General features: G+C 45.8%; 1 protein-coding gene and 1 long non-coding RNA gene across 5 annotated transcripts in view; one reads left to right on the forward strand and one right to left on the reverse strand.

Annotated features, from left to right (window-relative positions):
- The window catches only part of rgs12b (regulator of G protein signaling 12b), a 47768-nt gene that overhangs the window by 13749 nt on the left and 8018 nt on the right, over positions 1-26001 (reverse strand). For all 4 annotated transcript variants that reach the window (XM_076974822.1, XM_076974821.1, XM_076974824.1 and 1 more), the window contains 5 exons: positions 25051-25161; positions 8045-8066; positions 3669-3838; positions 3167-3259; positions 2716-2859 (listed from right to left, as the gene is read on the reverse strand). In XM_076974822.1, coding sequence (XP_076830937.1) covers positions 2716-2859; positions 3167-3259; positions 3669-3838; positions 8045-8066; positions 25051-25161 — 540 coding nt within the window. The remainder of the gene's footprint in view (positions 1-2715; positions 2860-3166; positions 3260-3668; positions 3839-8044; positions 8067-25050; positions 25162-26001) is intronic.
- On the forward strand, positions 9048-9834 carry LOC143476582 (uncharacterized). Its single transcript, XR_013121328.1, has 3 exons — positions 9048-9111; positions 9257-9325; positions 9537-9834. It is a non-coding gene; the product is annotated as an uncharacterized LOC143476582 (long non-coding RNA).

Here is a 26001-nt window from a genome sequence, read left to right on the forward strand (position 1 = left end):
AGCTTCATAGTTGTATATGAAATGTCCTATTGAATTGAGCCAAGGAATGCATAGGAAGTGGAATTTTGTTTCTATGACTTATGGTATGGGAGATATGGGCCAAAAAGTCACATAGTGTGCTATAGCGCCACCATCAGGCCGATGTGGGTCCCTATAAGTGTGTGTGGTCCTTTTGACCTAGAGACCAAGTTTGGCAAGTTTGGTGTGTCTAGGCCTTACGGTTTAGGCTGCAGTATCATTTTTAGACAGCAAAATGGGCAAAAGAATAATAATAAGAAGAAGAAGAAAGAAAAATACCAGCAATTACAATAGGGTTCCCACACTATGTGTGTGAACCCTAATAAGTGCGACATGCAAAAGTATTCAGCCCCATTTTCCCTGAGTGCAACCAATTGCATTCAGAAGTTGCCTGATGACTGCTAATGACTCAAAAGGGTCCACCTGTGTGTAATCTAATCTCAGTACAAATACAGCTGCTTCGTGACGGCCTCAGATGTTGGTTAAGAGAATATTGGGGAGCAAACAGCATCATGAAGTCCAAAGAACACACCAGACAGGTTAGGAATATGGTTTTGGTGAAGTTTAAAGCAGGCTTAGGTTATAAAAAGATTTCCCAAGCTTTGAACATCTCACGGAGCACTGTTCAATCCATCATCCGGAAATGAAAAGAGTATGGCACCACAGTAAACCTGCCAAGACAAGGCCTTCCACCTAAACTTACAGGCCGAACAAGGAGATCACTGATCAGAGAGGCAGCCAAGAGGCCCATGGTGACTCTGGATGAAATGCAGAGAGCCACAGCTCAGGTGGGGGAAACTGTCCACAGGACAACAATTAGTCGTGCACTACACAAATGTGGTCTTTATGGAAGAGTGGCAAGGAGAAAGCCATTGTTAAAAGAAAACCATAAGAAGTCCCGTTTGCCGTTTTGCCAGAAGCCATGTTGAGGACACAGCAAACATGTGGAAGAAGGTGCTTTGGTCAGACGAGACCAAAATTGAACTTTTTGGCCACAATGCAAAACGCTATGTGTGGCGGAGAAATAACACTGCACATCACTCTAAAAACACCATCCCCACTGTCAAATATGGTGGTGGCAGCATCATGCTCTGGGGGTGCTTCTCTTCAGCAGGGACCGGGAAGTTGGTCAAAGTTGATGGGAAGATGGATGGAGCCAAATACAGGGCAATCTTGGAAGAAAACCTGTTGGAGTCAGCAAAAGATTTGAGACCTTCCAGCAGGACAACGACCCTAAACATAAAGCCAGAGCTACAATGGAGTGGTTTAAAAAAAAGAATATTCATGTGTTAGAATGGCCCAGTCAAAGTCCAGACCTAAACCCAATTGAGAATTTGTGGCAAGATCTCAAAACTGCTGTTCACAAACGCTCTCCATCCAATCTGACTGAGCTTGAGCTGTTTTGCAAGGAGGAATGGGCAAGAATTTCAGTCACTAGATGTGCAAAGCTGGTGGAGACATACCCTAAAAGACTTGCAGCTGTAATTGCAGCAAAAGGTGGCTCCACAAAGTATTGACTCAGGGGGGCTGAATAATTTTGCACATCACACTTTTCAGTTTTTTATTTGTAAAAAAAAATGTTTTGATTCATGTATAATTTTCCTTCCACTTCACAATTGTATACCACTTTGTGTTGGTCTTTCACATTAAATTCCAGTGAAATATATTTATGTTTGTGGTTGTAATGTGACAAAATATGGAAAAGTTCAAGGGGTATGAATACTTTTGCAACCCACTGTAAATGATCCGGTTTTTTTTTGGTCTGTATCCTGTTAATCAGGAATGAGATTGGGTCCGGACAGGACTGCGTTCGGGTCCGGATCCGGACCGCGGTCCGCCAGTTGAGTACCCCTGGTTTAAAGGCTGCCACCTTATACAGTTCCACACAAACCATGAGCATCCTTTTGATACCAAGATCCTTTCTTGACCTGTTCTGACCCTTTCACAGCTGGTTTACTGTTTTTTTCCAGAACCTAGAGCTAATGTTAAACAGTTCCACGCCAGCACAGTAACAGCCCCTGATCCATGCTGCACAGACCCGTGCACACTGCTCTGACATGAACCCATCAACAACTGAAAAAACCGGTTCCTTATGTTCACATTACATCATAATCAAAGCTTTAATTGTTTTGGTTTCCACCAGGGCATTACAATTGTATTCAGATAATTCAATATTTAAAAGGCGTAATGTGATTCCAGTACATTTGCTGTAAACAAAAAAGGCTTTATGAAGCCTGACTGAGGGTTTTAACTAGGATAATCGAAACATGACATGTTGGTACTGCATGCCAGTAAGAGAAACCCCCAGCAGCAAGAAGCCACAGGCCAGATTACTCACTGGGGTTCAGACCAAAGGCAGACGTTATAAAAGCTGTCTAATGGCGCGCACACAGACACACACATCACTGTTCCAAACCTTCACTAGCACTGTTCTCCCCATGAATTATGAATTATTTATAAATTATAAGTCTTTTCAGTTCCAGAATGCAGATCAGAAGGGGAAAAACCTTCCGTTTGTAACCAACACCCATAGCTAGGTTAGACCCACACCCGTTGTGTTTGAATTTGGAAATGCAAACAGCAGAAAACCTCTACGCATTTCTTCCTAGCTGCATGTGCATTTTTGGGTGAGTTCAGATGTGGTGCGTTGCTGCCTGTGGTGTGCGGATAAGCCCCCCCCCTTGGCTCTCTGCTCACTTGCAGCTGCTGCTCCTTGAACATGTCGGGTCTGGGCGCATTAAGGACGTCGTCGGCCAGCTGAGCCTGACTGTCGATGTTGACCGGGGTGGTGGCCTTGCTGGACAGGAAGCTGGAGTAGATCTCTCTCGCTCTCTGGGATAACTGAAGGTCACATGACATGGCAAGGTCACAATCCAATAATCGGACACCACGGTTACTTATTAAAAGATGGACCATTACATGAGCAGACATTTATCCATTGCCTGATTAAACACACACATTGTAAAGGACTGAATTTATGATTATTCCAAATTGTTTCCAAATTTGAATAATTGCTCCATCAACACTGTTGCTGTGCCGTGCCAACAAGATTTCGGTCACTATGCTCTGGGTTAGTTTTACAGCAGCCGGGTGAAGCAGACCTCTGTTTTAGATGGCCTACACACTCAAAGGACCCTAAACTACGTACCTGTTTCTTGTCCGTTTCAGGAACATGGCTGAAAAATTCACACGCTTGCCAGAACAGGATATTTTCTTCACTGAACTCCTTCTTCAGAAACTCCTACAGAGACAGGTAGAGAAGTCACACAATCAGTACTCCACCAAACAGGGAGTAACTAAGATAAACTACGTTATTCAGGAAAGTATTAATGCCATGTTTGGTGTCAGGTCAATAAAAATTTAAAAAACCCTTCTTCCATCATTCTCACATTGTTCTGATTCTTCAGAACCATGAAGATTCTGTCTTCCAGCTCCTGGACATCCCATTACTATCTTGGCCTAAACCATAATTTTGTTATTTTGCCCTATATATGGGTAAGTAAGTCTGAAAACTCTTAGATCTTGAATTGTCCATCCAGTCAGCACTGATGTCTTTGCAGACCCTGTCATGCGAGACTGTGAGTGTTTGAGCGGACGACACACGCTTGCTGGGCGTGTGTTTACACTGCAGCACAGACGCTGAGACGTACGGAGAAGTAGCGGATGCCCACGGGGTCCTGCAGCAGGCGCTCGAAGCAGACGGCCCACGATGCAACGCGGCGCTCCATGTGCCTCCGGTGGCACTGCACGCTGGGAAGGCTGGCATTGCTGTTCAGGCTGTTATCACTGCCACAGCCTTTCAGATCTGCACTGTTCAGCTCTACACAACACACACACACAGACAACAGACAAACAGAAACATTAAATACCATGCATGCATTTCTAAGAGAAGAAAAAACAGTATTTTAAGTTATTTCAGATAAGCCCTGTAGGAGAACACTTTTTGGGGAATTATACAGACACCTTGACAATTGATCTTAAGAACCATCAAGTAAAATCTAAACGCTAAACCAGTGTTTGGAAATTCCTCTACACACTACATTTTAGTGGTTAAAACAGGCTTCTAGGAGCAGTACCTGCTAACGTGGGGAGCCGGGTTACTACGCACCCGGTTTAACACACAATGCCCTAGAGTTCTATAAAGCATAATCTGTAATAATATAAAGCATAATAAAGCGGAAGCTCGTAAATGTCACGCTGCAGTTCTGGGGGGACAGAGCCGTTTGGTAAGTCCTGCCCTGCAGACGCCTACACTCTGCTGAACACGCAAACTAAATGACAGAGACACAGCGTTTGCCCAGAGAGAAAAGTGCTAAAATGACGCAGGTCAGTGAACTGTATTCTGCTCCTACTTAGCTGCTGTTAAGCCCTCATCTTGCTCTTCAAATCCCTTTACATGATTTGAGGAAACATACTGTCATTCTGAAATATCAGGGGGTAAAACTGGCTGCCAAGGCCTGGCTTTTGCAGAGATGCCATCAGACTCTACTTCTAACCCTAACTCATGATTTTTAAAATCACAATGAGGAAATATGCGTTTTTCAGGCCTGAGGTAACAAAACTTATATATATAAGTACAGTGAAGTGATTATGCTTTCAGCAGTACCACACTACCACAGCACTAGCACAGATTATACAGCTTTCAGATTATCACTTCATTTTTTACAGTGATTTAAATATTTATTGTTCTCCAGCAACTCCCCTCCCCATGTGTAAATGGTTAGACCATGAATCCCACTTCCCATCACAATCCCTCTCCTTCTAGTCCCTCTTCATGTCCGTACCGTGCCAAAAATAGACTTAGAAATGATTACAGACTTATAAATAATTGCAACTTTTGAATCCAGTCAAATGCTCAACTGAACAATTCCACATAATTATCAAGCCAACGATCCTTCACTCCAAAGGCAGTGATTGGTCGGGGGTTCAGTTCCGTCTGCCACTATGCTACACATACCGATACTCATACAATAACAGTGACCATCAAGCAATTATGGGTATTAAAGACCACAGCCACACCACAATCAGATTTACAAAAGCACCACCACAATCCAATTTACAAAATAAAGCAGAAACCTTTAGGAGTGATCATACATAACAAGTGTCATCTTAAATTACGTGTTTACAATAGTCATAAAAGCACCTAATTCAGAAACTTTTATTTTGCCTCAAGACAGAAACGGTAGTGCCACACACTACAATGACTGTGGCTGTGTCAAAATTCCTGATAGTCAGATTCCGCTTCAAGCTATATGCTAGTGGACTGACGGGTCACATTACCAGGCAGAATTATATCACACATTATACCGCACATAACTGAACAACAAGCCAAAATGACCTTTAAAACCCAAACACACCAATGAGATGTGTGTGTCAAAGGAATACATCGATGTTAAACACGTCTGACGCGACCAAAGACACTTCACATTGTTCTGTTTCTTCTCCATTTAGCAAAACAAAACGTCAAGCCCACAACAACAAGACGAAAGGCACCAGCCGGCCTCTCGCCAAGGAGAGCGCTGGGATCCTCGCACCCTGCCCTCTTTAGCCGGGTGCCATGTTTAGTCCTGACCCATGTCTCTCTCTTACCTGGGTACAGCTGGTATGAGCCCGTGTGATGCCACCTGACCAGGTACTTCATCGCGACAGGATGCCAGGCTTTCACGGCCATGCCCCGCCACCACCTCCCGCACTGCCATGGAGCGGGTCTCTATCTGCCATGGGTCGCCCCCAGCAGCCCCTCGGGTGTCTGAGCCACTTTAGGGCGAAGCGCAACGCAAGCTCTCTCGCGAGCGCAAGCCTGCACGGGCCCTGGGAAACAGGACCGCCACAAAGCCCCGTACGGCCCGGGGATGAATAATTGATGGGAGGGAGAAGAGGCGAAACGTAGATGACAGAAGCAACCGGATCCTGCAATATTGATGGGAGGCTAGTGTAGCCACCCCACAGTGCCTGAACCGCAAGCATCCCACCTTGTGCCTGCAACGCCCACACACGTGCAATCATCCACGTGCGGGCACATGTGTAATCACACGTGCACAAAGACACGATGCTACGGCCAGCACGGTTCCAGAGCTGGCGAGCAGGAGTGTGTGTCCCGGCCCGCCTCTGCTGGCCCGGCAGCATCAACACGGACAGCACGGCACCGGGGAGGAGAGCGCCCGGCCTCCCCGACACACGCCAGCCGTGCCTCGCCACCACCAGCTCACAAATTCACTGCCAGAAATATTCAAATGAGAGCTCCGACATCCAAATTGTTTTCACACTCTACTTAATTGTTCTTGGTGCGAAAATGTTTTAACGGAGATGTCGAGACTGAAACATCTTAGGTGTAGACAACTTTAAAGTACTTATCTTGTCATATCTTCAGTGAGTAGGACCAGAACAGAGCTGGTGGGACACAAACATTTCACACCTCAGCCCTTCACTTAGCACCCTCCCTAATCCCTAATTCTATGTTGGCATATTCTTGACCTCCTATCACCTCTGGCCCAACAAATCTATGATTCTAGTACAAACTTCAAAACTTCAATGTGACATAACTAAACTGATCTGGGGTCAGATGCATAAAGCATAAAGCATAAACCTACTCAATCTAATAATCTAATAGCAATTTAGTAATCTAAAAATGTAGTAATCTGAGGGAAGCCACAACGAGATTATTTTAAGAGGGCCCAATCTGTCTGGCATTGCAGACAAAATGCTGCAGTGTCTTTTGATATGCATGAATACAATAGCTACTCAGTCTCTGCCAATGGTGCAAAATTAACAACAGAGGTCCCCAACTGTGTTGCTTTAAGAGTGGGATGAGTGGGAAGAATTTTTCAGAATGTGATAAAATCCTCACCTCCAACACCAAATTGTAGAGCATCGTTAACACAGGTACACACACACACACACACACACACACACACACACACACACACACACACACACACAAGCACAGGTTCTAAAACAACAATTTGGTCTTCACAGTTTGCCTACATGTCTCCCTCTGTGTCTGTGGAGCTGGGCCATTTCCCCGATGTCTTTGTTAAGTGCCTGGTAGTGGGGCCGTGACACTGGGCACACCAGAGTTAGCGCCGCGCTCACACATGCTAATTGGCTGGGGGGAGGGGGGGGCAACGACAAGGCCATCTCTAGCAACCAGCAACACCCTTCTCAGAGCCCCACAGGGAAATTCAAAGGGTCGGCTAGAAACCTGAATACTAATGCTAATCCCTCTCAGAAACAACGGCCCCACACAAAAACCATGTCAAGACCAGCATTGGCGCATTAGATCAGACATCGGTCAGCATCTTTAGAGCAAAAGGGGTTTTGGTGACACAAGGCAAAGCAACATTATCTAATCAGGAGTTATCAGACACGCTATAACAGAGCCAGCACGGGGTTTGCTTTCTGCTTCAACCAGACATCACTCTCTAACTGCTCATAGGCTCTAGGTCCATCACACTGCGTGAAGAAGACACCACTCAGCAGGAGGAAGGGGACACAGGGACAGGGTGGGACATTAAAGGCTTCTGACAGGTATTCACAGAGCAGGCTCATTCACATACTAAAGAAAAGGAGGGCGCGCAGAAGGAGAGCACAGAATGATAAGATACTGGTGGGGTTGCTTTAAATGGATCAAGAAGAGTGAGAGGAGAAGAGAGGAGAGGAATGACAGAGGCATGTCCTGTACCACACTGGGATTTTGGATTCATTTACATTTTTTAAATTCTTTCAAGACCATCTGACTGCGTGAATGTGAGTCACCGAGAGGGTCGCAGTCCGAGAGGAGAGACAGGACGAGACAGCAGGTCCAAAACAAAGAGACGTTTTTCAAGGAAGACGCAACAGAGGCTCTGAAGCTGTGAGGAGGGGGTGAGGCAGAAGGGAGCGTGAGAGAGCTCAGGAAGGGCTGAGACTGAAGCGGCAGCCTGAGGGAGCTGTGCCAGGCTACACCGGAGCAGCCAGCGAGCCAGAGAGGAGAAAATAACACCGACTCCGAGAAGACAGAATATTGACTAATGAAACGATTACTCACCGCCATCGGAGACAGCTGCGGACTGAAAGAGAACACAGAGAGACATGTGTAAGAAGCTGCCTTCACCAACAAACAGACACGCACATAAGTACAGTAGCCTAGACAGGGTGTGCTGATGCCACCACGCACACACACACATACATACACACACACTTTCACACTCACTCTTCCTGTTCTACTGGTAAAGCCTCCCACACACTCCCACTCTCCATGGAGATAATAAGAAATGGTGAAGCAAATCCTCAGTGTTCTTAGCTCCGCCCCGTGGCCCAGCCCACATTTGTCTGGGCGTGGCCACAACGCAAGGCGCAAACTCCAAACTCCCCAAAGTTGCAACAATGGCTCATTAGGTGATCGTATATCGTAAATAGATATTACAATAACCAAAAAAGCGTCATGTGTAAGATTTATCTGTGTGTGTGCATTCATGTGTGTGAGTGGGTGTGTGTGCATGTGCTCAATAGGCTCACTGTGAGTCACTTCCTTTAGATGTAGGCAAAGTCAGACAGTGACTGAACTGTAGAGAAGGAATTAGTAGTTAAAATACAACCCACACCCACCATGGAAGCACCATTGTAAAACTGAATGTACACTTTTATGTGCACTCAAGACAAATTTGGCTATTACACACATTCTGGCACTCACACACATCATAATCATAATCAACACTGTCTTGCCTCAAAGCCCCTCTGATCAGACTGTAGTATGAGCATGTAAATTTCCAACAGACAGACAGACAGACAGACAGACAGACCACTGGCAGGTCCGTCACACACAGGCAGATAAACAGATGAAATCCACCCACACGTGGCAGAATCAAGACTCCCCTGGACACCAGCAGAGAACAAAAGTGAACAAGTCATAAAGAGATGGAGAGTAATTGAGAGAGAACAGGGAGGAGACAGAGAGGTGTGATTAGGGAAGGAGGCTCCAAGATGCCAGGGGGCGTGGTTGAGCACAAAGCCCCGGGGCAGTATGAAGAAACACAACGAGACACAGCACAGACAGGACCAGCACGATGAAGGCACTGATACGCACTACATTACAGATTTTACTGTAAAGCTTTGGTGAGTCATAAACGCATCACTTGTACACACACACACACACACACACACACACACACACACACACACACACACACACACACACACACACATGGAAATCCCAGCTCTAAGCTGACTATTGTTTGACTTGCTTGTTTGTCCTTGACAGAAGCTATGCTAACCACTCTCTCCTGGCCCACACTTATGACATCACAGCCACAGAAGCGGAGACACACAGGTAATCAGTTACTGATTATCTCCGCCTATATGAGCAGGAGCATTGTGGCATTTGTTGCAATGCAAACCCAGGCTGATATAAGATACACTAAATGTGTATTTGGAAGAGTCAGGGAGTCAGTGCACATTCTCCTCCAACCACACGGCAGACTGACGGAGGTGCTCCTCTTCTCTTCTCTCTTCTCCTCATCCCTCTCCTCCTCCCAAAACAGGCCAGCATGTGCTGTGTCCTATTACAGCCCATGCAGCCCTACAGGATGTGCTTATGTGCTCTTGAAAACCTGCCGGTCAGCAAGTGAACAACCAAATGCCATTTGCAGGGGACTTTAATATGCGTATAAATCTCCACAGGAAAAAAGATACAGTGTCAACAATGGACTTAATAACATTGACTTCCTAAAATATGCTATTGACTTAATTTAAATTACAAACATACATTGTTGGCTTAATAATAAAATCTCTAAAATTCATCAGAGTTCTTGAGTAACATTACACGACAGTCTGTCTCTGCTACAGTGACCCCTCCTGACAGGCTCCCCTACTGATTCCATTGGCTTCCCTCTGTTTTACTGGCAGCTGAAGCACATACAGCCACAAAGTACTGTTTCACTAGAGAGACATTCCAGCCTCCTACTGTCTGCCTGTCTGGCCTCAGAGACCACGCCCCCTTCTGCCCCCTGCTCCGCCCCCTTCTGCTTGGCCACTGGATCAGTGGGTAGGGCTTTCTCTCAAGTACCCTCCCTGTGGTCCTGGACACCTTCAGCCCAACAGGTCTCTCGTGTGTTCTTTCTTTGTTAGGATGTTTGGGCCTGATAGTGACCTGCTGGGATTTATTCTAGCCATTCTTCTTTTAGTGTGAGTTCCTTAATAAATAGCAGATGACTATAAATACCTTAGAGTTTACATACACTGTCAGCTCAACACAGCTGCATGAAGTACAATCTCTCTCTCTCTCTCTCTCTCTCTCTCTCTCTCTCTCTCTCTCTCTCTCTCTCTCTCTCTCTCTCTCTCTCTCTCTCTCTCTCTCTCTCTCTCTCTCTCTCTCTCTCTCTCTCTCTCTCTCTCTCTCACACACACACACACACACACACACACACACACACACACACACAGAGAGAGATATATGAAAATACCAACATACCCATTCCAGATGTGGTTAGATATATGAAAATACCAATATACCTATTCCAGATGTGGTGCATTGTTAAACAGACTCACACTGCAGATGGAGCAGTTTCCACACAAATCCAGTTTCCATACAGTCTTTGCGCGTGCACACACACACACACACACACACACACACACACACACACACACACACACACACACACACACACACACACACACACACACACACACACGACTTTAAATGGTTTTTTTTCCCAAGACACAGAACCATAAGCATGAAAAATGGCCTCTGCATGGGTAAGTCATCATGCAATTGTGCTTGTTTCTGTCACCATGGTGACCAAGGGGCTTCCATCCATGCTGAGGTGCCCTGCCTAGAGTGAGATCTGAGGAGCATTCTCACAGACACGAACCAGATCAAACCCCCTTCACCCAGACCACAGGGACGGAGCGAGGCGCCCGTCACTACCTACATACAGCTCAAATGTTTTTGACACAGTGCTAAACAGTCAAAATAAGGGCCTTGGCAGCGATGGTACCATGTAAGGAGCAGAGTGTCTCTTCCAGACACAACGTCCTGCTTATCCTGGGGTTACATCATCAGACCAAGCAGCAGCACTGGTACACACTTACAGATTTACAACTGTTTGAAAAAGACGTAGAGTGAGAAGAACAACAGTGCACCTTAGCAGAAGCTTCCTGTGAGCACAGCTCCTCCAGCTCAGGGTGTGTGTGTGTGTGTGTGTGTGTGTGTGTGTGTGTGTGTGTGTGTGTGTGTGTGTGTAAAAAGAGAAAGATACATGAGCATCATAAAAGATCAGACTGGGATGGGAGCAGGTGACAGACTGTGTGGAGTCACAGAAAACTAACCTCTCTCTCTCTCTCCCCCTCTCTCTCTCTCTCTCCCTCTCTCTCTCCCTCTCTCCCCCTCTCTTTCTCTCTCCCTCTCTCACACACACACACACACACAGCTACAAAGGGACAAGTGTTCAGACTGAGGGCGAGGGGGCATTCAGGGCTAGTCCTGCTGCACACAGAAAGAGCAGAAGATATCTGCCCTGCTCCTCAGCCTCAGAGGAAACTGCTGTCTGACACTGACTGAGACAAGGAAGGCATGTGGGAGGGAGGGAGAGACAAGAGGAGAAAAGATTAATTAAAACTAAACCATGGAAGCACATAGGTTTCCATCCACAAAGGAAGGTCGGTTAGTTCAGTCCATCAGTTCTGGACTTAAGTTCTTTCTTAATGCCTAGCTCTCCACTGACAACTTCAATCACAGGTCAATCATAAACTAGTTTCACAAAATGTGCTTGAAAAGTTAAAAGGAATGAAGAAAAATGCTGATTATGAGGGTGGGGTGTAAAAAGCCAGCACATACAGACAGACATATAGACAGACAGACAGACAGACACACACACAGACACAGATATGGAGATATGGACATTTTTTCCTATGAACTGCATACATAGCACCTTGAGGAGGGGTTGGAAACTCTGGCACTAACAGCCTATGCACAAACAGATTCTTGTGTTTACTTTTGAATTTGAAATGAACAGTACTTGGCCATGAGAAAAAAACTCCCTCAGTCAGGAAAGGGAGAGAGACAGAATGACAGAGAAGTGGGGGAGGGAAAGAGAAGAGGTGGAGTGTGACAGACAGAGAGAGGGAGGGAGAGATAGAGAGAGAGATAGAGAGTGTTCCCTGTTTGGTTTGACTCAGACAAGTTCTCTTAAGTTTACTTTTTCACACAAACAGCATGACACAGTGCACACATACTCACACACACAGTGGGGACAGGGGCGTTGGGCAACACCAGTGCTAGACAAGTGCAGGTGTGTCTGGCCTCTTCCATTCTTCTGGCTCATACTGATGACAGCACGAAAGTTTAAGCAGCTTCTTCCCTAAAACCGCCACGGTCCAAAGCGACCTCACATAAAGCAGCGAGCGCTGATCTTCAAGAGCACGACGGCAGAGAAGGTGGCGGCCAGGCGAAGCGAAGCGAAGGCGAGTGGAGAAAGTAAAGAGGTGATTGAGGGAGAGAGTGGTGGGACGCGCTGGGCTGTCTGGAGCGTGAGCTCCCGTTCACTCACCGTGTTGAAGCGGGAGGCTCGTCTAAAGGAGAGCCTCTTCCTGAAGCTCATGGCGCCCTCGTGGTGGAGTGCGTCGCTCGTCGACCTGAGCTACTGAGGAGGCACCAGGCGACACGGCAGCCGGCAGGGCCATGCCTCTCACACGCCTAGGGGACGACTCATTCCTCTTTAGCAAGAGCTGACACGCTCGTTGGGCTCGCTCACGCACACGCGCACACACACGCGCGCGCACGAGCATGCACACAAGCTGCCTTCTCTCACTGATGAAGTTCCATTCTGACTCTTGCACTGTTTCTATGACAACACCAGCTCACAACACGAAGAGGCTCAAGTTTTGTTCGTGAGGAATTCAGGAGGAGACGAAGAGGCAGGAATTCTTCCCCGGTCCCTTCCTGTCTTATATCGCTCCGTCTCTCTCTCTCTCTCTCTCTCTCTCTCTCTCCCTCTCTCTCTCGTGAACTATTTGTGTAGTGACTAACAGATGTCACGCTCTTCTCTTCCTGAGTGTGGACTGAAGGCGGCGCAGACTGAAGCAGCGTCTCTCTCTCTCTCTCTCTCTCTCTCTCTCTCTCTCTCTCTCTCTCTCAGGAGTCCACAGATGCTTACTCAGCCGTCTCACCGTCCACGGCCCCGTCTCAACTCAAACAACCCCACCCTTCAAAGCCCACCAGACAGGTGCCCTATGGCAACGCCAAACATGCATGCCTTCATTTCCAACCCATAGATCATCCCAGACAGCATCACTGAAGCTCTGTAACACACTCGAGGAGGTCGTACACACAGAGGGAAGTGCGAGGGGGTCAGAGCAGGACCAGGAGAGGATTGGGACAGCCTGCATGCTTAACGGCCCTTACAGAGACGGCAGGGTGGAGGGGACATAGCTCCAGACTCACACAGCGGGGGTTAAAAAGTACACGGGGTTAACACAAGCCAGGTTTCCACGGCAGGGCCCGAGCTGAAGGCAGAGCGACACATTCCAACGTGCCGGAGGTGCAGACAGTGATTCACACGCACCACACGGAGTGACACTACAGCTCACTCAAGGAGCAGTGGACCCCCAGAGGGTGAAAACAAGCTTCACAGAACACTGGGCCACCTTCACGTACATATTACACTTCTTACATATTCATGCAGACAACCATGTGAATCCAAAATCTTAAAAGGTCACTTCACCTACAGGGTTTTTCCATTTTGTATAATCCATTCCCTTTTCATCTTCCTCCCTCGTCATCCCTGGTACACTTGTGTAATCTGCCTGTTTAAAATCAGCAAACTGAGCAGGGAACAGCGGAAGCTGGATGTTCACACAACGGCTTCACACTGTTGCTAATCACCCAGGGGTTGCTAGGCAGTTTTCCCAGTCATCATGGACTGGTGATCACTCCTCCTCCCTGCACATCATGTTATATTCCACAGACACTTACAGTGTGTCTTCATCCCAAACAAGATCTTCTACAGCAGACAAGTCAACAGTCAGTATGGCTCTATACCGGGACTGTTTAGTTTATTAGATTAGTTATACATTTGCTGAAGGCCCAAGAAAGAAATGACAAGCCAAGTTGAAATGGAACAACATTATCTTGTACTGCTGACTTAGAAATCTTCTAGACTTCAAAAATCAGACTCTAAGACTCTGAGAAATCCAACATTGTCATTACTGCCAATAGCACCATATATCTAATAAGCACATTTCCAACTTGAATGGGTTATATGCAAACACATATATTTTTCCAACTGGGAGATTTAATACACTGCAATTACAGAGCCATAAATAAATATTTTTTTCCTTTTGCTTTAAGGACATTTATATTTGAGGGGCTAGTTGTGTGGGGTCTCATCTCACCACTTGCAAAGTCAGCAGACGTGTGGAAAAAATCTCTGGATATTTTAACATCAATAATGACAACAGCAGTTGAAGAGATTTGTTCTCAACTTACTGTTTCAAGCCACTGACAAATTACATCTTTTGGGCCGTCTGGCTGTTCGCATCAGACTGCAACCCAACCTGGGACTAAGGCTTGGAAAGATGACATTAATATAATCACTGTTTCTAATTACATTATCAAAAAATGAGAATTTAAAATATTTTTTAAAAATATGATCTAGTCAGCTATTTGCCATTTTAATACGACAGTGACAAGACTGGACATTTTTCATTAGTTGCTATGCAGTTTGACACCACTGGGTGTTATTCACAGACCCTGCATAATTCATCTGAATCAATTAAATTACTAAATCAATAAAGTCTTTTCTATAAAACATGCAGTCAGTTAGGAGGACAGGTGATAGTCATAATAAACTCAGAAGTGTATTATGAACTTTAATTTCACTAGTCATTGCAGTATAATACATTACTCATGATGCTAGAAATATCAGACCTTCACTTGAGTGAAGTAGCTTTAACACAAGGAGCTGTTGCATCTAGCACAAAAGGCTTCACTGATGTTAAAGTCAGTCAAACAAGTTGCCCTGCACAGATCACCATCATCATCATCGTCGTCGTCATCATCATCATCATCCCCATCATCCCTACCACTACATAACTGTGCAGAGGGAGCTAAGGAGACGGAGGCAGATGTGCTTGAGTCCTTAAAGGAACAGAGTGATCACACGTCACATTAGAGATTCTCCATCTCCATCTTTTAAAAGATTGAAAACCAGACACTGTCAACTGACAGACTTTCGAATATCCAATTTTCTGCTTGAATGGAAGCCTAGAGCGCTTGCTAACTCTATACACAGGAGAAAAGAAAGCCCAGAAGCTCTCCTGCTGTTTCCGCCTTCTCCCACAGATCATGTGAACGCCAGCAACACCCGATCCTGCCTGAATACTGCCCTCTGCTGGCGAATCTATTACAGTCACCATACTACAACCCATATGGATACAAACCTACAGACATTCCCCCACCCACTGTAAGTTTATGTGAAACGACTGCACGTTTACCACCAAGGAGATGGAATATCATTAACTCTTAAATCCAGTTAAAAGGATCATAGTGGAAGATCATTCTGAATATTCATGCAAAGGAATTATTTAAATCAGTTTGATTATTCATACTTGAAATGAAGGAAAATCTGCATAATGTATCAACTACCTTACAGTATATGTTTTTTTTTTACCCATCATATTTTATTTCTGAAGGCTGAAAACATCATGTCACTTCAGAGAGAGTTATTCTGACTTTCCAGGGCTGCAATATCTCAGGCATGTCAACAGCAGGGAACGATGTGGATGGAAAATGGAGTCTTCCTTTTACATGAAGAACAGTTTAAGATTAAACTGTCCCACATGAAAAAAAGCAATACTATAATTGCTATAAGTTATAATATTATACTTATACAATTATTCAAACGAATATCACAAAGATGAAAAGAAGGTCCTCAGCAGTCCAGGTGCCATAATGAAAGTGACATTTTGCTGGCGGTAATGAACTGTTTACATTTAGTGGAAGAGGGAACAGGTAAAGACAGTACAGCAGGGTGGCATTTATTATTCATCAGCATTTCAATCACCTCACTGAAGTGACTTCGTTTTCTACAAAAATATGTGAGCACGCTGATCAGCGAGACCCAAACAGACTTTGCAGTGTTTGAATGGAACATCTGCATTTGGTGTGCAGCAAAACTTGCAAAACTTCATATGTGCTTGATCATGTCAGATGTATCGCAGCTTGCAGAGGGGAACACACGCCAAGACATTTCTGCTCAGAATTAGTCCTCACTCACTCTCACCAAGAGGACTTCAGGACTTTACAAAAAGGCAACAGCCACTAACTGACCGTACCAACAAGACTGCATAACATAAAATAGTAAAATATGCTGTATATAAATTATAAAAACAAAATTAGAAAACATGTCAAAATGAGTGCCCTAGCACTAATAAGAAAACTCCTTCGTATTATTAAACTCTATTTAGATTTTCAGAGTTAGTTTATGTCCAGCACACGTTTAAATGGATTTGGTATTGACGGTATAAGCAGTAACCCGTGTGATTTTAAAACGTACTAAAGGTTCCATTCCATCAGACCTGAGCATGCCGTGGCATGAGCACACAGGTACTGGTGAGTGTGAAATAGTGTGGAAAAAAACATACTAACCACAGGTGCGAATGCGCGCGCACGCACACACACACACACACGTGCACACACACATTCAGTTACTTAGGCATTATGACAAAACCTTTTACATACTTAGAATACAATCCTGCTTCTCCATTAAGTTTAAGCAAAAAGTGGTGTGTGTTTGTGTGTGTGTGTGTGTGTGTGTGATCTTTCAGGTACTCACTCCATTGGGGTTGATGCTCAAAGTTTGCTCCATCTCTGGCAGTGTGTTTTAACACTCTGACATCAGGCGACTCCACGCTCCGTAAACATATCCATCCACCGTGTGTGTCTGTGTGAGCGTATATATGTGTGTATGTTAGTGTCTGTGTGAGAGTGTGAGCGTATACGTGTGTGTGTGTGTGCACATGTGAAAGCAGAGTGAGAGGGTCCACAGCCTGTCTGAGCCGCTGTTGCTGTCTCTACACTTGTGACGCTTCTTCCTCAGAGTCTCTCTCTCTCCCTCTCCCTCCCTCTCCCTCGCTCTCTCTCTCTCCCTCGCTCTCTCTCCCTCCCTGCCTGTAATTCCTATTCCACCCACAGAGCCCAAGGTTCACAGGCAGAGATGCAGAGACACGCTCACAACCCAGAGGTGTGTGTGCACAAGCCCTTCACAGATGTTCCAGAAAAGACACACTTGCTGCTGTCATTACAACCAGCAACACAGTATACAGATTATCATGCAGACGCTCCTGGCTCCGCCCCCCCCCAAACCCCTCCCCCTCGCAAAATGTGAAAGGCTCACAGTGGGCTTCTGCCCTGCGATCCTGCACCATGCTATTTACACAATGTGTTGTGTCACCTACTTAGTATGCCTGAAGCAAAGTATCTGCTTAAAGAGAGGGGCGAGTGTGTGTGAGAGAAAAAGGGAGAGACAGAGTCAGAGAGAGAGAGTGAGAGAGAGAGAAAAAGAGGGGTCCACACATGTGAAGAGACTGGGGTGTGGTGTGAGTGCCAAATCTCTGAGTCGATGTGTTCAAATGTTTCAAGTTTTGTGCATATATTTCTAGGGGGTTAATATGCGGCTTAGAGTCAGATTTCACAGGCGTGATGTCATAATTCTCTGCGCGCGTGTCAGCATTGGAGATGACGTGCATTAGAAGAGCGTGTGGAAGTCAGAGGCCGTACATTCTTCTGCAAGTCCCGGCACTGTGTTCCTCCGGCCGCAGAGCGAGTGAGGCTGAGCTCGGGGGGAGCCGTCTCCAAGCCCTGGGGCCTGCACGAGACAACAACCCACAGGAAAGCAGCACAACCTCCCAGCCACGGAATTTGCTGCTACATGCAGGAGAATCTAGTCTGCTCACTGACACTCCACAAGAAGATGCATTCACAAACACACACACTTTTCCCTAAGCAGTAGTCGTGCAGGAGTAGTCATCTCTACGCCTTCTCCACGCCTCCGCTCCGCGAGCTGCCGTGGGCCTGCTCGTCTACACGCTTCTATTTTCTCTCCACCACTCTCCGAACTTGCCTCTACTCCTAACACACTTCATCCTTGATCATTTTTTTTGTGTACACTCTTTCTCTCTGTATCTGTGCCCAGATCTTTTAACCCTTTCCTGCATTTCTGATTTTAAGCTCAATTTTAAACAAATATATAACACCAGTTATCTTCAAGTCCCACGGAACATATAAAAGCATTAGGCCTACTAATGTTTGCATGATACTAAAGTTGAGTGCCATATTAAACATTCATCAAGTTTTCAAGCAAAAACAAACAAAAAATATGATAAAACGCTGCTCAAAAACCAGCCAAACTGGCTAAGTGTTAGCTGAAAAACGGCTGGGCGTGGTGCTAATATTCCAATGAGCGTGTTTGATTGACAGCTCCCCGTCAGTCGCTCAAGCTGAATCCAGTGGATCAAGGAGGCAGAATTGGTGTCCTACAACCGTACATGTAGGATCTCACCAGTAAGCGGCACCAGTGCGAGGGCTGCAGACTAACCATGCTGACAGACACGAACTGACATTCAACAGGATCTTGGAATCTTCAGGATGCTCTGATTGTGTCAGATTGTGTGGTCTATAAAACCAAATGTAGTCCTGTGTAGAATGTGTGTAGTTACTCCAAAACAACATTTATCCACACATAGAAACATTAAAGTTGGTGTTTCAGTTTGACAGCAAAGCTGCTCATCAACCATTACACTGTAGCTACAGGTGGCTATGGCTTTTACTTACTTGCTACTCAGATAAAACTCAGATTTAGGTTTCATGGGTCTTAAATCATCAGACTAGTGAACAACCAATATATTTTTAGGGTCATAGCAGTCATTTAAAGCGGGTGAATACAATACATGAAATGTATTTTTACTTCCCAATTTAAATGAATCAATCCTTATTTTGATATGAAATCATACACTAAACCATCTACATTTAATGACTGAACTTTGTGAACTTTAATTAAATAAAATACATTACATAATACATATACATGTAACTCCAGTCCTCAGAGATGTCAGCCTTGACCGATGCCTGTACACTGCTGGGGGTTACTGAGTGGTGGGCAGGAAAAAGAGGGGTGGTGAAGCCAGCCCTGACATACAACGCTGAAATACACAGCTGAAATACAGCCCAGACATACACCCCTGACATACACCCCTGAAATACACCCCTGACATACACCCCTGACATACACCCCTGACGGATCCACCTGTGTGTATGATGTGTTGGAGGCCAGTGGTTGGTGCCGGCCTTGATACTGTTTGTGGGTTTGTGTCACAGCATTTAAGCACAGTATTTAATTAGCATTTAATTTGTGCTGTATGAGCTTTTATGTTCTACAGCAGCATGTGTATGACAGTATGCTTCCTCAAAGACAGTAATTATATGTGTGTGTGCGCGTATGCATGTCTACTTGCGTGAGAGACGGACAGCATGAGGGTATTTCACCAGAGGGCAGTCATTAGAAATGTTTATGTGTGTGTGTGTGTGTGTGTGTGTGTGTGTGTGTGTGTGGTGAAGACCCACGGTCCTCACTAACAAGAAAAATGCTGCTCCATACTCATTACTACTACTGAAGTACACACACACACACACACACACACACACACACACACACACACACACACACACACACACACACACACACAGAAACACACACACAAATTAGTGTGCTTCTTTTATACAAAGCGAGCTCAGTTCACACATCAGTGCAATCATCGTGCATGTGCCACTCTAAGAAAAGAGAGCAGGCAAGCGGAAGGCCAAGGTAAAGAGAAAAAGGAGAGAGAGAGAGAGAGAGAGAGAGAGAGAGAGAGAGAGAGAGAGAGAGAGAGAGAGAGAGAGCAAGGAAGTAAATGAAAGGAAAGAGAGAAAGAACAAGAGGGAGAGTGAGAGAGAGGGAGAGATAGATAAAGCATGGATCTATTAGGGACAAACTCTTGTCACATGTGCAGAGATGACAGTCTTTCTCTGTGTAGGCTCTAATTTCATAATAGAGGAGCACACCCCCCCCCCCCTTGATTTCAGTTGAAGTCAGGTTATATATAAACTGCCAAGCTACCGCTTTTATCATCAGGACCTCAGAGTACCAACCGTGGCCTTGTTGAAGGCCTGCAGTTCGTCCACGTGCAGGCTCAGTGAAGGAGACCTTCATGTTTGAAGAAGCTGTTATCAGTCTGAAACAGCTTCTTGTTTCAGCATTCCTACACTCAGATGCCTTCAGGCAACTTATGGATCCAGATGAATAAAATAACCCAGAGAGTCTTCAAAGTGACGCGCCACATAAACACAAACACGGAGTTTTACAGTCACAGTCTGCGATTGGCAAAGCCGCATTCTGTTTACACTAAAAGTATGACATATTCCCATTGTTTATACAACTTTTTATGTCTTCCAATCTGAGACAGAAGAGGACACATTTTGATTTGGAACAGTAGACATTTACACATACGATCCTGGTGTGAAAAACGTTGCAGGCTGTTTGCTCTGAAATTCGCATTCAGCACAAGCCTGGGTGTCAAAGGAAACCTCAGTGGGTCTTAAAGGAAACCTCGGCGGATGGTGAGTTGCTGCAGCAGTTATCTCACAGCTTCCTCTAACTCAGCTCTCAGGGTGGTGATTTTAATGGGAGTTCTTTCTTTTGTTCCGTTTGTGGGTCGGACCAATGGACAGGAGCAGCGGGAGTCCTGCTCTTATCCTCAGAGAGGAGCCCGCATGTTGGCTCCAGGACCCAGTTACCGGCTGACTCACATGCACTCACAGCGGTACCGGGGGCACAGATATGGAGAAGCCGACCACATCGGCTGTCTAAGGGTGGGGAGGACCTAACAAGTCAGTCATACCCATGGAAAAATGGCAGGGCAGTGGGGACAGCCAGGAGCAGCAGGCGAAAGCTCGTAGGACCTCCTGGAAGACACAGGCAGCTCGGCTAGGAGGGCCGCGGCCACATCCGTGAAGCCCTCCACATTAAGATGGGAGGGACGTGCCCCCAGCAAACATGGGCCCAGACTCACAGCACGGAAAAGTTAAATGAGCTGGCGTCCAATGGAATGGCACGTTTAGATGATGTCACACGTGCACATGCCAGCCCATTGGCTGCATTCACCGGACAGTGCCGGAGACAATGTCAGGTGGGCCTGAAAGAGTCATGTGGGCTGAGTGCTCGGTGAGTTCTCCAGGCACAGTCCAGCCTTCCACACAGACAGGGCTCGATGGCACAAGCTTCCTGCTCTTTGGTCTCATCACAAGATCCCCGAGACACAGCCGTCTTTTCAGACGCCGAGGATTAACGCAGCAAAGGGGGCGGCACGCATGCGGGCGTGTGCGTGCATTTTCACAGGCCCGTCAGAGCGGCCAGGTGCTGTGTGCTGGCGTGACGCAGGTCCACAGGGCGCTATGTGACCACCGGGGCTGTAGCTGAATGCGGGATGGAGGTGGCGGGATGGACGTTCACCCCAGGACGTCGCTGTCGAGGCTGAGGACACGTGAACCGCGGTGGCTGCATTCTCCCTCTGCTGATCACAGGCTGGGAGAGCACCCAGACATGGAGGCTCCGTTTGAGCACCCAAGCCCCTCTGACGACTTCCTCCTCCTCCTACTCCTCACTGCCTCCTTTGTTGCCATGGCGACTTGCCGTCACGGCACTCGTGTGCTGCTTTGGGAGTCACGTGACATACAGACACACCTCCACACTCCCCGTGCTCTGTGACTGCTGGTGTCTAAAATTAAACTTGTGTGCGCATGTGTGTGTGTGTGTGTGTGTGTGTGTCACAGAGAGACATACTGGTGGTTTTTAAAATACTCAAATAGCCGACTAGTGCAATCAATTCTGATCTACAGAGTGAAAACAGCTTGATGTCACACATCTTACACTTATATATCTGAGGCAATGTGTAGATCTGAGCCAATGTGTAGATTTAGTGTGTAGATCTGAGACAGTGTGTAGATCTAGTGTGTAGATCTGAGGCAGTGTGTAGATCTAGTGTGTAGATCTGAGGCAGTGTGTAGATCTAGTGTGTAGATCTGAGGCAGTGTGTAGATCTAGTATGTAGATCTGAGGCAGTGTGTAGATCTGATAGTGTGTAGATCTAGTGTCTAGATCTGAGGCAGTGTGTAGATCTAGTGTGTAGATCTAGTGTGTAGATCTGAGGCAGTGTGTAGATCTAGTGTGTAGATCTAGTGTGTAGATCTGAGGCAGTGTGTAGATCTAGTGTGTAGATCTGAGGCAGTGTGTAGATCTAGTGTGTAGATCTGAGGCAGTGTGTAGATCTAGTATGTAGATCTGAGGCAGTGTGTAGATCTGATAGTGTGTAGATCTAGTGTCTAGATCTGAGGCAGTGTGTAGATCTAGTGTGTAGATCTAGTGTGTAGATCTGAGGCAGTGTGTAGATCTAGTGTGTAGATCTGAGGCAGTGTGTAGATCTAGTGTGTAGATCTAAGGCAGTGTGTAGATCTAGTGTGTAGATCTAGTGTGTAGATCTAGTGTGTAGATCTGAGGCAGTGTGTAGATCTGATAGTGTGTAGATCTAGTGTGTAGATCTGAGGCAGTGTGTAGATCTGATAGTGTGTAGATCTAGTGTGTAGATCTGAGGCAGTGTGTAGATCTAGTGTGTAGATCTGAGGCAGTGTAAATCTAGTGTGTAGATCTGAGGCAGTGTGTAGATCTAGTGTGTAGATCTGAGGCAGTGTGTAGATCTATTATGTAGATCTGAGGCAGTGTGTAGATCTGATAGTGTGTAGATCTAGTGTCTAGATCTGAGGCAGTGTGTAGATCTAGTGTGTAGATCTAGTGTGTAGATCTGAGGCAGTGTGTAGATCTAGTGTGTGGATCTGAGGCAGTGTGTAGATCTGAGGCAGTGTGTAGATCTAGTGTGTAGATCTGAGGCAGTGTGTAGATCTAGTGTGTAGATCTAGTGTGTAGATTTAGTGTGTAGATCTAGTGTGTAGATCTGAGGCAGTGTGTAGATCTGATAGTGTGTAGATCTAGTGTGTAGATCTGAGGCAGTGTGTAGATCTAGTGTGTAGATCTGAGGCAGTGTGTAGATCTAGTGTGTAGATCTGAGGCAGTGTGTAGATCTAGTGTGTAGACCTAGTGTGTAGATCTAGTGTGTAGATCTGAGGCAGTGTGTAGATCTAGTGTGTAGATCTGAGGCAGTGTGTAGATCTAGTATGTAGATCTGAGGCAGTGTGTAGATGTAGTGTGTAGATCTGAGGCAGTGTGTAGATCTAGTGTGTGGATCTGAGGCAGTGTGTAGATCTAGTGTGTAGATCTGAGGCAGTGTGTAGATCTAGTATGTAGATCTAGTGTGTAGATCTGAGGCAGTGTGTAGATCTAGTGTGTAGATCTGAGGCAATGTGTAGATCTAGTGTGTGGATCTGAGGCAGTGTGTAGATCTAGTGTGTAGATCTAGAGTGTAAACTTGTTGTGTAGATCTAGTGTGTAGATCTGAGGCAGTGTGTAGATCTAGTGTGTAGATCTGAGGCAGTGTGTAGATCTAGTGTGTAGACCTAGTGTGTAGACCTAGTGTGTAGATCTGAGGCAGTGTGTAGATCTAGTGTGTAGATCTGAGGCAGTGTATAGATCTAGTATCATCACAAAAACCCCTTCATTCCACCATATCACACCTGTACTGTCTCAGCTCCACTGGCTCCCAATCAAGTTCCGTGTAGACTATAAAATTCTTCTACTCACTTTCAAAGCCATCCATAACCTTGCCCCACCCTATCTCTCTAATCTTCTCACTGTCGCTATTCCATCTCGCACTCTCAGATCTTCCTCTTCTGTTCACCTGACTGTCCCCTCTGCCCGTCTCACCACCATGGGGAGTAGAGCTTTTAGTCGCTCTGCTCCCCGGCTTTGGAATTCGCTGCCACCTGACATAAGGAACATAAACTCACTTCTACAGTTCAGATCCTCATTAAAGACTCACCTGTACAAGATTGCTTTTAATGTTTAACTGATCCATGTTTTACTGTGTCATATTTTATTGTTTCTCTTACTTGTATTTTATGTATGAGTTTATTTATTTTTTGCTGTTGTAATTGTAAAGTGTCCTTGAGTGTTAGAAAGGCGCTATTAAATAAAATGTATTATTATTATTATTAGTGAGTAGATGCTGAGATGCAGAACGTATCGGGAACACAAGGCTAATTTTCCCGTCCCAATATTAAAGCAGCAGCAGGACGACGCCGTGCTCCTCTGAGACAGGAAACAGACGCAGAGGCTCCCTGTCCGGAGATTAGCCTTCACCTAATTAGCCTAATCCCTCCCACCACCGCAGATTATATCACCATTCCAACATGCTTTACAGAGAGGAGAGAGAGGACAGAGAGAGGAGACAGGGACAGAGAGAGGAGAGAGAGGACAGAGAGAGGAGACAGGGAAAGAGAGAGGAGAGAGAGGACAGAGAGAGGAGACAGGGAAAGAGAGAGGAGACAGGGAAAGAGAGAGGAGACAGGGAAAGAGAGAGGAGAGAGAGGACAGAGAGAGGAGACAGGGAAAGAGAGAGGAGACAGGGAAAGAGAGAGGACACAGGGAAAGAGAGAGGAGACAGGGAAAGAGAGAGGAGAGAGAGGACAGAGAGAGGAGACAGGGAAAGAGAGAGGAGGAAAAAGCAGACAAAGACACAGACTGGAAAGAAAAAGAAATACAGACATGTGGATATACAAGAGTTTATGTAGTCATGGTGTGGGGTGTTTTGTGAAGTGCTGTTACAGTATAGATTTGGAATGTGTGTTTTTGAGCAGGTGTTTTTGTGGTGTGTGTTTTTGGGCTGTGGAGTCTTTTTTGGGTGGGGGGGTTTGTGTTTGGGGTGTATATTTGTTTAGGGTATGTATTTGTAAGATGTGGGTTTACAGTGTTTGTTTCTGGGGTGTAGGTTTGAGGTATGAGTTTTAGGGTGTGGGCTTTTTGGAGTGTTGTTGTTGGGGTGTATGTTTGAGGTTGGTGTTTTTGGGTGTGATACCTCAAGGTCATCCAGCGAGCGAGCCAGGCTGAGGCGCTTGGAGCGTCCGAAAGATCGCCGTCCGGAAGAGCGCTGGGGAAATCCCATGGTGACTCCCCGGAACCTCCCACTCTGACACACACACACACACACACACACACACACACACACACACACACACACACACACACACACACACACACACAGATATAACAACTGAAACTCAAACACACATTCTCAACTTATATTTGAAACTTACATTTGTCTGTAGGAAAAATATCCAGCAATTCAGTTAGGTACCTTGCATACAAGTATCTTATCTGTTAGGCATCCAATACACTATTGTATACTGAAAGAAATTAAAGCTATTTACAATGAACAAAATAAAAATACATACAAGCATGTTACAAATGCACTCATACACAGGTCAACACAGACAAGCTACAGATTGATGACTTTGCTTTAAGTCACATTTTCTTACATTGGGCCAGGCTCTAGAATGGCCTGGGGTCACATCCACCTGGATAGAGAATGTGAGAATGTGTGTTTCAGGGTCTCTACAACTGTTTCCACACCAGGAAAGTAGAGACCTGTTGGTGTGACTTATGTGTGAGGAATTCAGTCGCCACTTTGGCCTTGGCCAAAGTGCTTAGAGCTCTAGTAATGGGAATGACCCAAATTTCTAGCCCCGCCTACCCTGAGCCGACCACCAATCACAGCAGCAGAGTCAACACGGGCAGAGATCAGGAGCCTAATAATAAGCACAAAACATAAAAACACAAAAAGGCCTCATAAACAAGCAGACTTGCCTGACATTCCAACCCCTTATACCCCCCACCACACCGCCCAGCAACTAATCAGGCAGTCACACAGGTAGGCAGAGAAAGCCAGAGAGACATGCAAGAAGATTTTTTAGAAGCTGTTCAGAGTGTAATCAAATGGTCCCCTGTGTTGCCTGGATACGCAGAGCTC

This window comes from Brachyhypopomus gauderio, chromosome 15, assembly GCF_052324685.1.
Source record: "Brachyhypopomus gauderio isolate BG-103 chromosome 15, BGAUD_0.2, whole genome shotgun sequence".
Classification (NCBI taxonomy): domain Eukaryota; kingdom Metazoa; phylum Chordata; class Actinopteri; order Gymnotiformes; family Hypopomidae; genus Brachyhypopomus; species Brachyhypopomus gauderio.